This window comes from Engraulis encrasicolus, chromosome 11 (genome assembly GCF_034702125.1).
Source record: "Engraulis encrasicolus isolate BLACKSEA-1 chromosome 11, IST_EnEncr_1.0, whole genome shotgun sequence".
In the NCBI taxonomy this organism is placed as follows: domain Eukaryota; kingdom Metazoa; phylum Chordata; class Actinopteri; order Clupeiformes; family Engraulidae; genus Engraulis; species Engraulis encrasicolus.
In genome coordinates, this window is record NC_085867.1 from 55856022 (window position 1) to 55873002 (window position 16981).

Below are 16981 nucleotides of genomic sequence, written 5' to 3' on the forward strand. Positions count from 1 at the left end.
CTGGCGGTATCATCCAGGGGGCAGAGAGCACGCAGCATTGGGATGGGGAAATTGGTAACACAGATGGCAAAGAAAACAACAAAACAAACAGAGGGGCTCCCTGGGCAAGGAAAGAATACTGCTACTACTCCTGTATGTGCATGCTCCCTTTTCAAAGTACAACAAGGAAGTATGATCACAAATGTTTGAAATTTCGGACAAACTCAATGAGACGCTCTTAAAAGTTGCTGCCATTGTCATGTTCATATGAAGCACACGCGTGGAACTGCGCAGTCCATATTACGATCGCCCCCAGCGAGTTTGAAGATATTGCACCTGACGCACGCATTTGGCTGCCGTGTCCAACGAGCGCAAAATTGACATTAAATAAACACGTTAACGCGTTCATGAACGAATCGTGCACGCGCTCGCGTATCTTGCAGCAAGCATACCGGCATACCAGCTTTATTTTCCTGAAATCTAGGACAGAGACATACAGTACGTTAATTAATTTCATGAGTAGGGCTATACTCAATCCATCATAATTGTACATCAGAGAAGGAGTCGGACTCGGAGCACAGATCTTTAGTGCAAAACATTGAAGACAATTTTATTTCTTTTTTTTCTTCTTTTGCTTTTTTTAAATCGTTCACAGTTTACACAAGCAACTGCTTAAGAACTTCTGTCCTCCTCCAGACCTCCTTCATGTTTTATATTGTAACGCTCATCTCCAATATAGGACCTCCCACACCTCATTTCTCTAGACCTTTTTTCACTGATTGTACCTTTGACGTTATTTCCTACAGTTGGCGTTTTAGTGGATTGTTGTACATGCTTTAGATAGCAAGGCAGGAGGACTGAAAGAGGCGTCAGGTGGACAACAGGATTTTGGGATGTTAAAAAAACAAATAGAGCAGGACAAACAAAAAAGACTAACATTCTGTTCACAGCGAAAATGAAGGTTAAGAAAGGTAACAAAAACACTACACGCCTTTTAGTGTGCACTGACTGTGTCACACACAAGTGCGTGCCATTGTGGCTATGGGAGTACGACAGAGAGATAAAGTAAGTTTGAAGCCTTCTGTGCAATTAAGAGCGCAACACAACTCAAAAGTGATAAGTGCAAAAAAAATGTTTCACATAATTCTTCTCTCAACCAAGAAACAAAATCTGAAATGATTGATGATATGGAAAGTTTCTGCTCTTTTTTTCCTTAGGTACCTCAGCAGCAGCATGTCATAGTTTTGGCACTTCTCACACAGAAAGGTGAAATAAGATGACACTTGAAGAAAAATACATGTACGGTGCCAGAATCCTTTCAAAAGGCAGAAACAAGGAAGGCAGCGGAGTAGCTCCGCTTTCTCGGCCTGTCACATGAACCGTTCCCCAAAGACAGAGGCCAAACCAAACATGTATACCAGCATTTAACTAAGGGCTTCATGAGGAAAACACTACCAATTGTGATATTCTAGTTGAAGGGATGAACAGCCACTGCTATTGTAAGCCTCTCGTCATGCCATGATGTGCCGTAAGGTGCTCACTGTCTCCAGCGCTTCATCAGTTTGTGAAAAGAAGATGACCAAAAGGCATGACTGTGCTCAGATAAGTGACCAGAAAAAAAAGTACTCCATCTAGTCTATCTTTTTAAAATAAATTTAGACACGTTGACACCACACTTCCTCAATCAAGCCTCTCATCTCATTCACCGTCCAATTAGTGTAGCAGACTCAATTTAGTGCAGCAACCAGCCAAAGCTGTGCACGCCACAGTGAGCATGATGGGTATGGCAAGGCAGCAAGAAAGCAACAGACAAGGGAATAAATAATTTAAAACTTCTAGCTTAATAAAATAACACCTGCTGCTGCGATTCTTATCTCCTTGAGACACCCGTTAATGTTTCCTAAAGATTGGCAATATGCTGACTAGTGAAAGATATGTCTGATTTCTAATCTTAATTTTGATGTACTTTAGCTGTGTTTAGGTGTTTAAAGTGAAAGACTTTGAAGCACTAAGGCCAAATAAATACTGATCCTATACTGATCTTGAAGAGAGGAGGAGTAGAGAAGCCACGCTGGGACTCAAACCTGGCTTTTTCTGGGGTTGCAAACTGGAGGTCTGACTACATCAGATTACACCTACAACCCTCGTGATGGGCACACTAGGGACAGTCTTGCGCTTCACACTCAAGGTGTTTTTCACACAGCTACCACCGTACGCCTCCCATCTAGCGTGCATCATCATCTATGCTCTACCCATCACGGGTGTCCCTCACACCAGGGTCACCAATTCTGGGAATCCCTCACATGGAACTATCCCTCGCACACAACGGCTGCACCTCTGATGGTCACAGGGCAAGCCATCCTGCTTCTAACACCATTCTTAATGAAGAGGAGTAGAGTTGCCCTGTCAGGACCTCTAGACCTTCAAGGAAACCAAACCATGGCTCTGACCACTACAACAAAGAGCCAAGCTTGTAGGTGTGACAGCCAGAGCACACATGCACAATCCCAGATATGGCCATTCCCATCACAGATGGAAACAGTGATGCGACAGCGATTCAATGAGTCACAAAAAGAGTACAATATTTTAAATAAACAACAGAACATAAGGCTTGGTGGTAAAAGGTGTTGCTAAACACAGATGCCGGTGATGATGGACTCTGACGAAACACCAAAAGCAGAAAGAAACCTCTACCGGTGAGCACTCACTGTATAATACCAGTGCTTGATGGATGCAATAGCTGTTTTCCAGTTTTGTCAGGGGACCAATTAAGAGGAAAAAAGGAGTCAAAGGAAAAATGGTCCAAAATCCTGTTGCCCACTCATGGGAATGGAACAAATAACACTGAATAAAGGTCTTGCCTTAAACGTTCTTCTTCTAAAGCAGGCAGTTCTTTCTTGCACTTATCAGCTTCTGTTTTTTTTTCCCTCACTCAGAATCTCTCCCTCTCCTACCTGAATCTCTCTCTTTCTCTCTGTCTTTGTCTTGGACCTCTCTTTAATTGCTCTCCTGGTGCGTCTCGTTGTAGTCCATAATCTTCAGCTGTTTCTGCCGGGGCCTGGTGGCTGTTGCTGCGTTGCTGGGTGAGCCCACCCCTGACCTTTCTCGACTGTTGGCTCTTTGCAGGGCACCTGTTGCCCGTGCCTGCTTAGCAGGAGAGGACCTGGGAGTGCCTGCAGGGCCCTGCACACCAGCTACAGAGGCAGGAGATGTGTTGGTGGTGGTCGCAGGGCTAGCGCTGCCCCCCTGGCCTGGGCACGACTGCTGCTTGGGGTGCTGTGGATGCTGTTTGGGGGGCGGCTGCTTGTGGGGGCTAGCGGTTGGCATGGCTGACTTGGGCCCGGACGTCCGAGACTCCACGCACAGCTCAGTCTTCAGCTCCTGCGAGAGGCTGGTGAGGCGGCGAGGGGATGGGGAGGCCGTGTGCCTGTGCCCGTGGATGGCCTCTCCTGCGATCGGCACATCCTCCCCCTCTCCTCCTTCACCTCCGCCTCCTCCTCCTACTCCTCCGATGCCTTCATCCTCCTCGTCCTCTTCCTCCTCGTCCTCTTCCCCACAGTGGCTCTCGCTCTTGTTGCGGAAGAGCTCGCGGGCCCGCATGCCCAGGAAGCTCTTGGCGCTGGGGTAGGAGCCCACGGTGAGGGGGGCATCACGCGGGGGACCACCACGGGGAGGGAGGCCCAGGAGTGGTGGAGGTGGCTCCACAAGAGAGGGGGGCTGGGTGGTGGTGCTGCTGCCGTCTCTGCTGCCATTGATGGAGGTGTTGGCTGAGGAGGTGAAGGAAGAGGAGGTGGAGGAAGAGGAGGAGGCAGAAGAGGAGGAAGGGGAGGAGCAGGAGGATGGCGACGGCTTGGCATGCTTGGGTTGCCCGGGTGATAAAGTGCTGATGTTGCCGTTGGGAGGCGGAGGGCCGTCCTGGTTGCCCGGGGCCTTGGCAGGACCGTCAGGGATGGAGACACTATGGTATAACACATGCACAAGACATACATGCAAATATATATCATATAAATATTCATATCAAAGTAGGGGTGGGCGATACGGCAAAAATGTCATCATGGCTTTTTACATGAAATCTCGATTTAGATTTTTTTATCACAATCTTCCATTGACAAAAAAAAATCTTTCAGAACAGATTTTAATGAATATACTTGGCAGTATATGTATGAATGTAAAAACACACTGATGCCACTGATAAAGTGCCCAATTGGAATACAATAAAGTAAAGAATAAAAGAGAAAACAACAACACTATGGGTGCATTCCAATATACGGACTACTGTCCTCCACTTGTGCTTGTAGCCTCACGTTTTGCTGACGCCCCGCCTCCGTGGAAAAAACAATAAAATTTCCCCGCTGTCAGCCTAGCCACAACAACTTGTGGGGGACTGTTCTTCATTCAAGATCCCGATTGCAAATGAGAAAATGACATTCGAATTGTCCTTTTGCAAGATATTGAATTAATTTTCTGTCGTCAGTGACGTCATCATGAGGCCACAAGCAAGAAAGTGAGCAAGGGAGGACGGAGTCTGCATATTGGAATCCACACTTGTCCCAACGACTTGTCAACATGGATGAAGGAACACCACCACAGTGGGTTTACATACAGTGTTGAATCTCGCCCTCAAACCCGTGCCTGCAGTTCACCTAGGGAGCGCTGTCGAGACAGCAGAGGTCATAAGGCTGGCGCTAATAACTGACAATTGTGCTCGCTGTCTGCTGAAACTTGATAATATTACTGTAAGTTCTGTGAAACCAATGTGGATTTCAATGAAATGTACAATAACATGTAGTCCAGCGGATGGGTGATTTGATCGTGCACTTTTGAGTAAAAGCATGAAAATCGGTACACATATCCTTCTTGATATGCTGATTAATGTTAGCGTTGGAGGCGTCGCGAAAAATGCATCGTTTTCAAGATGGCCGCCAAATCCAATATGGCCGACCCATATTAATGAATCTACCTGACACTTTGTAGTAAAAGCATGAAAATCGGTACACATAACCTTCTTGATATGCTGATTAACATTAGCATTGGAGGCGTCATGAAAAATTTATTAATTTTCAAGATGGCCGCCAAATCCAATATGGCCAATTCATATTTATGAATCTACCTATCTACCTAACACTTGGTAGTAAAGGCATGAAAATCGGTACACATATCCTTCTTGATATGCTGATTAAGTTTAGCGTTGGAGGCGTTGCGCAAAATTCATCATTTTCAAGATGGCCGCCAAATCCAATAAGACCGACCCATATTAATGAATCTACCTGAGACTTGGTAGTAAAAGCATGAAAATCGGTCCACATATCCTTCTTGATATGCTGATTAACATTAGCATTGGAGGAGTCACAAAAAAGTCATCGTTTTCAAGATGGCCGCCAAATCCAATATGACCAATCCATATTAATGAATCTACCTGACACTTGGTGGTAAAAGCATGAAAATCGGTACACATGTCCTTGATATGCTGATTAATATTAGCATTGGAGGCGTCGCGGGAAAAAAATAATTGTTTTCAAGATGGCCGCCAAATCAAATATGGCCAGCCCATATTAACTACCTGGTAATTTGTGGTAAAAGCATGACAATTGGTACACATAGTTACTTCTTTACATTAGATGCTTATTCATATTAGGGGCCATGAACAAAAATCAAATATGACTGACCCATATTACAATACAATACATTGCAATATGTATATATGTAGCACAGTATCACAACTATGAAGTTTACTCAAAGCGCTTTGAAAAAAGACATACACGCATACATACACATTCACACACCAGCTGTGCACAGTGTGCAGACTGCCGTACGGCACCGGTTGTCACGCGAGACACAGACACAGACACAGACACAGACACAGACACAGACAGACAGACAGACAGACACACACACACACACACACACACACACACACACACACGCCAAATCTTCACATCATTATCCTGGTCTAGAAACGAATCCTAATACTGTACATGTAAACTTTTCACTCAAGTTATATTTTACATACCCTGAGTTGACTTTTTGATGGCCATCATCTTCCAACTGTGCCATTCACCATTTATTCAAAGTTTATGTCAATCTTTAAATTAGGCATTATTGGCAGTTTGATTGATGTTGACCATAGTGTATACCATAACCTGTGAAATCCTACTACTTTACACAATTGTTCTGATCTGAAATGTAGCATGGATTCCATCCCTCAGTGAGGGTACCAGATCTTGGGGTGCAATCAGGAGAAAGAGTAGGGGTGTAAAGGCGATGGCTGCAGTTTGTTTGAATAGATACAACTGACATGATTGGATATGGGCTACACATATGCCAAATACCACATTCTTAACGACCTATAAACTGCCATGGGCAATCGTAAATCACAACTTTACTATGAGAAATTGCATAACCACCAGATTATATCACTTGTGAGATCAACTTGTGTTAACCAGGCAAGATATAAGCTTACCATACAACTTGCATTGGGTGCAGGATTGCAGTTTGTTTGAAAACCTTGTGCAGCTAGAAGTAGTCATCAACAATTAGTTTCTTTGAAGTAAGCAATCATAAAAATGTCCATGAATTAACAAATCAAGTTAACTTTCTGTCTAGCAATCTTGAAATCCTGGCCCTTTTGGAATTTGTACAAGGCCTATGCAGTTATCACTAAGCGCTAGAGGTGCTGTACATCCCACAAGCCCCTCAAAAGTCTTGGATTTGTACATAACGCTACTGCCGTATTACCTATTTGAGGCCTCCAGAATGCAATCATTGTACCGATTGAAGAGTATTAGCAGAGAACATTTCATACATATCTGTCCATCTGTACAAAACCTATAATGCAAACAAAGTCAACAATCTTCAAAGTGTAAGGCTTTAACACTTCAATTCATGTACATATTATAGAGTGGTAGAACACAAGAGGTGGTGCAAACTCTTGCACCTATTCTAAAGTTATCACATTGCAGAAAATAATCTATTGTGGTGGTGGCAGACACAGTTTGGGCAAAACCATAACATATGCATCACTTCATTTGATAACATGCCAAGAATGTTTAATCATTTTCAATGGTATTTTGTGAGTGTTTATTATATGCAATGCCAAAATATTTTTGTAGAAAAATATGTATTTTCTTATAAACACTATCTTAGTTGGCCATTTTGAAAATGTGTTTTTCCCCCACAATGCCTCAATGTCTAATATCAATGAGCACATCAAGAAGTAACTTAAATATGCACCAGTTTCCATGGTTTTACTACAAAGTAAAAGTGCCTGAAGGATTTATTATGCGTTAAGGATTTAAATGCGTTAGCCATATTTGATTTGGCAGTGATCTTGAAATGTAAACTTTTTTGCAAAGTATCGAGTTCTTTTATCAATCAAAATATAAAAAAAGTAACTGTGCACAAATTTCCATGCCTTTACTACAAACTGTCAGGTAGCTTCATTAATATGGGTTGGCCATAATGGATGTGGCGGCCATCTTGAAAATACAGCATTTTTAGCAATGCCTCCAATGGTAATATTTATTATCATCATATCAAGAATGTTATGTGTACCGATTTTCTTGCTTTTAATACCAAGTGTCAAGAAGATTCATTAATATGGGTAGGCCATATTGGATTTGGCGGCCATCTTGAAAATGCTAAATTTTTCGCAACGCCTACAATGCTAATATTAATCAGCATATCAAGAATGATATATGTACCAATTTTCATGCTTTTAATACCAAGTGTCAGGTAGATTCATTAATATGGGTCGGCCATACTGGATTTGGCGGCCATCTTGAAAACAATGCATTTTTCGCTACATCTCCAATGCTAATATTAATCAGCATATCAAGAAGGATATGTGTACCGATTTTCATGCTTTTACTACCAAATATCAGGTAGATTCATTAATATGGGTCGGCCATATTGAATTTGGCGGCCATCTTGAAAACGATGCATTTTTCACGACGCCTCCAACGCTAACATTAATCAGCATATCAAGAAGGATATGTGTACCGATTTTCATGCTTTTACTCAAAAGTGCACGATAAGGCCCTTTTGTGTGTCCCATCCGCTGGACTAATGGGAGTTATGTCCTTCTGATTTCCTACAGCTTTGGCATTTATGAGTCAGGCTCCGCTAGCATCTTGCTAACAAAATTGCTTTACGGCCGTCGTGATCACAGCAATGCAGCCGGCCGACCAATCCAAGCGCAGTGTGTGAAGCCACTCGTGACGTCATATTGACAATAAAGACGTATTTTACAAAGATCCAGCAAGTTTAAACATTCAAACTAACTGCTGTTTGAAAGGATAATCTATCCTGCCTTTTGGAAAAATAAAATGAAACGATGATACCAATTCTCTCCCAAAGCAATGGCAGCATCGTGGTTGAGCTCCATGGGACCACATTCATTTCAACAGCCTCTGCGCTCCTTGGCGCTCCTCTGCGCTGTCTGGATGGCGCCACTTAGTGGACAGTACCACCCGGAAAAAGTAGCGAGATTGCTCTCTCGTACTACCCATAAACACTCTCTGACACCACCTACAGCTGAACCTGTCCAAGACCGAGCTCCTAGTGATCCCAGCTAAAGAGTCAATCTGTCACAACATCAACCTCAAGATGTGCCCTGCCACTGTGACCCCAAACAAAGTTGTCAAAGACATTGGCGTTATGATTGATGACGAGCGGTCATTCTCCAACCACATCAATTCAGTCACACGGGCATGCCGATTTCAGATGTCCAACATGTGAAAAATCAGATCCTTTCTGACACAATATGCTAAACAACGACTGGTTCAGGCAACAGTCATGTCTCACGTTTATTACTTCAACTTCCTCTTGGCAGGTCTACCTGCTTGTGCGTTAAAATCACTGCAGATAGACCCATGTTACTCCTCTATTAATCGAGCTGCATTGGCTACCAATTGCTGCCCGAATCAAGCGCAAGGCCTTGACCCTTGCCTACACAACCACCGCAGGAACGGCTTTATGTGAAGGACATACTAAGGCCTTATGTTCCTGGAAGAGATATACGGTCTTCCAACACAAACTGTCTCGATTTTGTCCTCGATTGTGCGTCGCTTTCGTCTCCCAAATGTAATGTAATGATAAAGTAAACAGCCTCACTACAAGACAACCTATATGATTTCTCCACTTTGGCAAATTCTCGACGATCTTCTATTCAATTACACACACCTATATCTAAGCAATTACAAATCAATACTACACTGTGTTCAAAATGAATATGCAAACTCCACTTTATTCTTGTAGTCAATCTTAGCAAGCTTGGCTTTCCTCTTAAACTATTTCTCCAGCTCCCTCACCTTAAACATATCTCCCTTTTTTTGTATCGGGACGATTTTCATGTCCTTTTTGATCCATTTTTATTGTTGTGGAAAAAGCTTGATAGGTGTTACTGTGTCCTCGCTAAATGAAACATAGGAAGTGAGTGCATCTGTAAAAACGTTGGGATCATTTCCATAATCATTGGAAAAACAAATCCCAGTCTGTTAATTCAAAACATCCGGCAGCCTCTTTGCTCCAAACTTGTCACACTACCAAGGATCATCTCTATTAGAATGCAAATACCCTACCCAATTCAAACCTTTTCCAGTGGCTGACTATACTACCATCCTCAAAGATGGCTTGATAATGAGGTGGTATGATATGTGAAACTGCTCTATATTGGGACAAATCACTGTATGAGTGTTTGTGTTTGTGCATGTGCATAGTTCACCTGGCCTCCGTGGGGACGTGGGCATCGCCGATGGCCCCAGCTGGAGTGTTGGTGGCGTTGGAGGGAGCGTCCAGCTCCATCTCCAGACGACTGTAGAGCTGCAGCACCTCCGCCTGCAGGGCCTGGGTCATGTGACGCTGGGCCTGGCACCTGCTCTCCGAGGCTTGAAGCTCACCTCTGGGAGAGAAAAAAAAACAAAGACAGAATTTCATCGGAAGGCACGGTAACCAGGCGAATACACCACCAGCAGCAAGATTAAGCGACATAGAATCCCTGGACTGTGCAGCAAGAGCGATACGAGCGATGGAAGCATCAGAGTATGTCCGTTAAAAGCAGAATGCAAGCATTTTAACATACCTATCAACTGTGCCGGCTGTCCCCAAACCGCATCATAGCTAATTTGCATAATATTCGCTCAAGTCCAAATACAAACTGTTGCTCATGTCGCTTGAATCGCCTCTAGTCGCCTGAAACGATTTTGTCTCTTCTCTCACCCGCAACTCAAAATCAATTACTTCCGTCGCTGGAATCACTCAAGTCGCGCTTGGTCTATTCACTGGTCACGCTTTGGTCTATTCGTGCCTTAAGGCGGGGTTCAGACTGACACACTTTTTTCTCTGCCAGGAACTGTATTTCCATTGTTTTCCTATGGAACTGTGGTGCACCTCGTTTTTTTTGTGGGTCTCTCAAAAAATGTGAAGCTTCCAAAAAACGCTAGCGTTACCAGTTAAAATCAGTTCACCATTTGGAACATGTATTTTTCCACAATGGGTCATTGCTTGACAACAGGTAAGTCAGTGAATAGTTGACGACAAATGGTAGGCGATGGAACGGTGTATCTAACTTAGCAACAGCAATCAAACCGCAGTGCTGACACTTGGATTCCGAATACTAGCAACAGTTCTCATGTTTTGGAGGACAAAGCATGAGAGTGTGAAGCGGCCCTAAATTACCCTCTTGACACTTTTTAAGTTTGATGTGTGTGTGAGTAATACAAGTAATGGCTCCCGCTCCACACACTAATTAGGTGTGGTTGGAATCAGGATGGTGTGGTTATGTGCCCGTAATTCAATCCATTGTGCATTGTGTGTCTGTACTGTAACTGTACAGTGTGTGGGGCCTGTAGATCACAGGGTTGCAGGTTCAATTCCCACCCTTACCCTTAATCCCCTCCTGCCTCCATGGCTTAGGTGCCCTTGAGCAAGGCATCTAACCCCCATACTGCTTCAGGGACTGTAACCACTACCCTGTAAAATCTGTAAGTCACTTTGGATAAAAGCGTAAGCTAAGTGTAATGTAATGTAAAAGTATGTGTCTGTTGTCCACTGGGGCATACTTGGCCTGCAGCTTGACGTCCTCCAGAAACTTCTTCTGCTCTGCGATGAGATGTTCCTTCTTGGAGAGCTGCGTTTCCAGTTCTGTGGCGCGCTGCTGAGCAGCCTCCAGCTTCTGGGCCTGGGAGAGGAGGCTCTGCCGCAGACGCTCCGCCTCCTTAGCGCTGGCCAGCTTCACCATCTGCTTCTCCTAAAGTGTATGAATTAGTTGTGAGATGGAGAGGGAGTTGTGACAAAGACAGTGGAGTTGAGTAAGATGATTCAAGCCTGTGTATTTCCTGGATCCATTTGATGTTGTGTGAATGCCCTTTAAGGAGACTTGCAGTTAGGAGACCTTTGGAGGCTTTAGGTTGAGAATAAATGGAGTTCTCTTGGCACTGTAGATGATGGTACTGCACATCTTTTGCAAGCCATCACCAAAGAATCGTCTAGTAGAGAAAGATAGTGTGTGTGCGCGTGCATGCATGTGTGTTTACCGCAACTTAGTGGTGTGTTTTGTGTGTGTGTGTGTGTGTGTGTGTGTGTGTGTGTGTGTGTGTGTGTGTGTGTGTGTGTGTGTGTGTGTGTGTGTGTGTGTGTGTGTGTGTGTGTGTGTGTGTGTGTGTACCTTTGTGGTGTCATGGCCAGAGTGCTGGAGCTCCTGCAAGGTCAGCTTGTGGGCCTCTCCCAGCAACAGGAGCTGCTTACTGAGGAAGCCCATCTGCTGCTGAGTGCTCTCACTCGTAGACAACTGCAAAGAGATCACAGTAGTAAATTAGAGATAACATTAGTATATTATTACACACTGCACATACGTTTTCGTATATGGGTTTTAAACAGTATTAAAAGCCACAAAACTATATTTTGAAGTGAGATCTTCGACTATTGCCATATAGTAAGGACAAATTGCATTCTCTACTATGTTTTAACGGTTTATCTCCATCATTAGGACCAGCAGGTGATAAAATGGCTGGCCTTTGGTGAAGATCTGTCACACTGTAAGCACTACAGACAGGAAAACATTGGAAAACATGATGAAGAATACACTCGCCATTTAACCCATTGTGTCCTGGAGCGATATACGCTGCATTCAGGTTCTTGAGATGTGAAGGTTCTAACTTGTAAATGCAACTTATTTCATGTTTTTATGTGCTTCGGATCGGAGATATTTAGGTTTTAATAGGGAGAGGACACATTTTCCCAAAAAGGGCTTAGGCTAAAATGGGTCAAGATATTGAAATCATCTCCAAGATAGGAATTAACATTATTTTTATATCAAAATAATCCCATCAGTTAATGTAATTAACTACTGAGTGTTGTCCTTGCTTTGTTTTGTTTTGAGTCTTCCTCGACATTTGCTCTCTTTTATTGTCCCCGTCTCAACTCTTTTATTTTTTCACATTCATGAATATCGCCGAAAACAATAATTTTGGTCAGTTTTGGTGGCTGATATGTTTTCTTTGTACCATTCTCCCTCTACTGTAAGAATCAGATGTTTTGAAAATGACAGTATTTTGTTACTATTTACAATGTTCATAGTGTCCCAACTTCTATGGAGTTGGGGTTTGAATATTACCAATATAAGATGTCTTATGTATATATGGTACACATTTTCTTAATCACTGGTCTATGTACTATACAAATGCACTTATGTATTACGATTTTCTTTTTTCTTGTAAATATTTGATAGGGCAAATGTGAAAACGTGAAAATGTTATATAATGTCATTGTCACGTGATATGGAAATTTACTTGATATGGAAATTCAGGGGTCAGTTGCACAATTGCACTTTTAGTCTGAGAAAGGGCCAAGGTGGCCCGAAACGTCTCACAAATAAAAATGGATTAAACGGGAGCTGTATGCGGTTCATCTTTTCAATCATAGTCAGCAGCATCATTAGCAGATACAAAATGCACAGGAACAATTGCAGATGCTCGGTAGGGTTTTTTTTTAGCACAGTGTTAGGTAGAGTACACACACAAGCACATCATGCCATAGAGTCTGGCCCTATGTATCTATGTTTATAAATCTGGAAACATTGTGATCTCTGCACTCCTTTCCCTAAAAGTGTGCCATGCAAGGGTCGGCCGTGGCCAAATGCTAACGGAGTTTGTCTTAGATCAGCGGGTTGCTGTATCAAATCCCACCCTAACCAATAGAAAGAAGGTGTATCCATACAGCTTTAACTGTGGATGAAATGCCCTTGAGCTAGGGTCAAGTCACTAAAAACGGCAGTGTGGTGTAATGTAATTCAGGGTGCCAATTAAGATTATCAGTGAAAAGATCATGTGACTCTCACAGAGATCTTCACAAGTGTTTCAATAAGTGCACTGTTTAGTTGTGTGAGTGTATGTGTGTGTGCAAGCGAGTGCAAGTTGTTCCCACTGTACCTTGGCAGTGACTTGGTTGAGTAGGTGCCCCGTATGGCACACCTTGTTGTTGGCCCTCTGCAGCTCTGCCTCCATCTCCCCCATCTGCTTTTGGCATTCTTGCAGCTTGCTCTGGGCAAGGAAGGAGAGGAAAGTTGAAAACTGGAAAGAAGGGTTCTACTGAGGAGTGACCATCACTAGGGTTGTGGGTGTGTTCTGACTGTCACAACAAGTTCTGGCTCTCGTAGAGTCTGCCTCTTCGGTATAGCGGTCAGTTTGGTACCCCAGAAGATCCGTTTGAGTTTGAGTTTGAGTACCGGCAAGGCAAATAATAATAATAATAATAATAGCAGCAATAGCAAGAACAATAATAAGTAAGGGAAAACATTCGGCAAGAAGGTCCATCTTGTGGAATAGCGCACGGCAGAGAGATACAGGGCCCTGACGCAAAGCGGAGGGGTCTTGATCCCTCTGAAGTGCGCTATTCCACGGACGGGATCTTCTTGCTGAATGTTATCCCACTTCTTATATGGTTAACCTTAGATTGACAACATAGATGTCTCATTCCTGTATTCTCCCAACCCCAACTGCACCAGGTCTAGCTCTTCTCTTTCGCAAGCGTCTAACCTAGACACACATAGAATGTTTATTTGAAATTTCTGAAAAATCAGGACAAGTTGTTGAACAAACATGTCTGACATCTATCTTTGGCAATGTAGGACAGTTTAACAGACATGTCTGACCGAACATCCTACTGTAGGATAAAATTACAGCGTAGAAGCGACCAAATTCTGCCACTCAGCATCGCTCCACAGAAAACAGGTAACAGACGTAGTGTGGAGCCAAGTCTCTTGGTGGAAGTACGTAGGATGGTGCGCGAGGCTAGTTTTATCCAGCCCCCGATTAATTTTAATGTTATGCAGTTTCACATGAAATATGACATGTTTTGTAAAGCAATCTTAGAAATTATTTTTGCAATACAATCAACTTATATTTTCAGGGAACCTATAGAAGTTAGGGTCTGCAGTAAAGGTGGCTGCCTTCAACAATAGATCTTAAGTCCAGGGGGAAATCCTGGTTTGTGTTCATAGTACGGCCCTTTGTAGGACTTTATCAATTTGAAGAGGCCCCTCCAACAAAAAAAGGTTTCTCACCCCTGACCTAGACAATGCAGTTAGGCAGTTTTCCATGTGTCAAAATCAGCTGGCTTTCCCAGGCAACAGACATTCTGTTTGTCGTCATTGACAGCGTGCTGTTATTCAGAAAAAACAGACGTGCAAACGTTGGGGAGCCCCATTCATGTTGTGAACAGCACATTCTACAGAATGATGTTTGAGTCATGTAATACTGATACTACAGATTCTGTAAGAGACCAGATACGCCACTGGTTGATTTCACGGTGTATTTCCGGTTTCCGAAACGAGGCAGGTTTGTATTAGTTCTATGGCAGATTTAGAACTGAAGGGGCAGTTCCACCCTTATCCACGTGGTGGCCCGGAGACCAGAATGAATGGAGTCCTATGGAGCAAAACCCCTCATGGTGCCTTTATCTCAGTATATGATTTTTTCTTGTGTAATTCGGATGTTGCTTTAGAAAGACTATATATAGAAAATACCCACGGCTGAGTTTTAGATCTTTTGAGCCACGCATATGCTTAAAAAGTGATTTTTAAGTGTCTATGACGTCACATCCTTAGCAAAATGCTAGCGAGTAGTGAGCAACAAAAACGCCTCCTGTAACAAATCAAACGGATATATGTGTTTTTTTATTATACTGCTGATTGAAATCCTTATTGAAATCTCCAGATCGACATTCAAATCTGAGCTTTGTTGAAGAGACCTGGGTGAAAATTAAGATTTTTAGCATCTGGCTCCATTGGGTCCCATTCATTCTGGTCTCCGGGCCATAGAACTAATACAAACTAACACAAACAACTGGTACAATGGGGCTTAATAGCGAGTGGCAAGGCTGTTCTATAAGGGCTGTGCTGATACCTCTAGCTCCTGGTTCTTGGTATAGTGATCCTCACGGCTCTGCTGCAGCGTGCGGACCTGGCTGTGCAGCCTGGTGACAAGGGTCTCGCGGTCGTCCCATAGCTGTCGGTAGCGCTGCTGCTCCACGCTCAGGCTGTCGCGCAGGGAGATCATCTCCACACTCTGCAGGTTTAGCTGCTCCTTCTGAAACAGAAACAGACAGTCAGGGCAGTTAGGGCAGTCATGGGTAAGTGGTTAGGGGACCAGACTTGCAGCCCAAAGGTTGGCGGTTCGACTCCCGACCTACCAGGTTGGTGGGGGAGTAATTAACCAGTGCTCTCCCCCATCCTCCTCCATGACTGAGGTATATTGGGCATGGTACCGTCCCGCCATTCTGCTCCCTTTCGGGCGCCATTGGGGACTGCCCCCTTGCACGGGTGAGACATGAATGCAATTGTGTTGTGTGTAGTGTGCACTTGTGTGCTGTGGAGTGCGGTGTCACAATGACAATGGTAGTTGGACTTTCCCAGTTGGGCTTTCACTTTCACTTCAGATACTTCAGAATCAGTGGGCCACCTATTCCAAATGACCTTGTTTTACCTGTCCAAATCAATCAGGTGATGTGAATCACCTGGCTGAATTAGACAGATAAAACCACCAAAGTCATTTGGAATATGTGGCACTGTAATATATCCATTTTTGATGCCAGAAATAGTTCACAGCATTAGAGAAATACAACGCTGCCTCTACAGGTTACTAGTACAGTGGTGTATACAGGAATACTTCAGACAGCAACTCCAACACTGACAAGTAGCGCTGACCTTTTACCTGACAGCAGAAAGAACAAAACACCCACACCACTCAACAAAGCTGACATTTTGTAGTGGCAGGCATCCGGGTGGTGCAACCACAGCTAATGTCACTATTGCATGCTAACTAAATGATTTTGGCTTTACTGGGTTATCATGGAAAGCATATCCATTGCTTGTAAAGGAATTACCCATCATTAATTAATTAATTTAAAATAGTGACATTATCTGAGGTTGCACCACCTGATGTCTGCTACTAAAAATGCCAATGACCCAGAATGAGTCACTGGATTGCCAAGACAATCTTGTCAATTGAAGACCAAGGGTTCTCTCTCAAACAGAGAGGCAGAGAGAGTAAATCCTGGACCCCACATCTTTGACCCCTTTTGCTGGGGTAGTTTTGTTGTTATTGGCAAAAGTGTAAAAACATTTCCTCACTGACAGGTTAGGGTTAGGGATTGTTTTGGTTTGGGCACAGTTTATCATTCTATAGCTATTGCTAGGGTTAATATGAATGGAAGTCAATGGGAGGGCCCCTCACAGATATTAAGGTTGGGCTCTGTGTGTGTGTGTGTGTGTGTGTGTATGTGTGCGTAGGTGTCTGTGTGTTACCATGGCGTTGTTCTGCTCCTCGAGTGCCGTGGCATTGATGATGCGTCGCAGCAGGCGGCGGTTTCGGACTGCATGCTGCTCACGCTTGTAGCGCTCGTACAGCAGCTGGTTGTGCAGCAACAGCAGCTGGCTGCGCAGCGTGTGCAGCTCGTCCAGAGGCACCGGGCCTGAAGAAGAACAGTAAGTAATAGAGTGTAAATAATA

At 43.7% G+C, this 16981-nt stretch overlaps 1 protein-coding gene across 3 annotated transcripts in view; it reads right to left on the reverse strand.

Moving 5' to 3' along the window:
- Nucleotides 1-559: 559 nt before the first annotated feature.
- The window catches only part of tsc1b (TSC complex subunit 1b), a 47907-nt gene continuing 31485 nt past the window's right edge, over nucleotides 560-16981 (reverse strand). For all 3 annotated transcript variants that reach the window (XM_063211040.1, XM_063211041.1, XM_063211039.1), the window contains 7 exons: nucleotides 16778-16944; nucleotides 15378-15560; nucleotides 13404-13514; nucleotides 11642-11764; nucleotides 11037-11224; nucleotides 9701-9877; nucleotides 560-3937 (listed from right to left, as the gene is read on the reverse strand). In XM_063211040.1, the coding sequence (XP_063067110.1) occupies nucleotides 2977-3937; nucleotides 9701-9877; nucleotides 11037-11224; nucleotides 11642-11764; nucleotides 13404-13514; nucleotides 15378-15560; nucleotides 16778-16944 (1910 nt within the window). In that variant the 3' untranslated portion in view covers nucleotides 560-2976. The remainder of the gene's footprint in view (nucleotides 3938-9700; nucleotides 9878-11036; nucleotides 11225-11641; nucleotides 11765-13403; nucleotides 13515-15377; nucleotides 15561-16777; nucleotides 16945-16981) is intronic.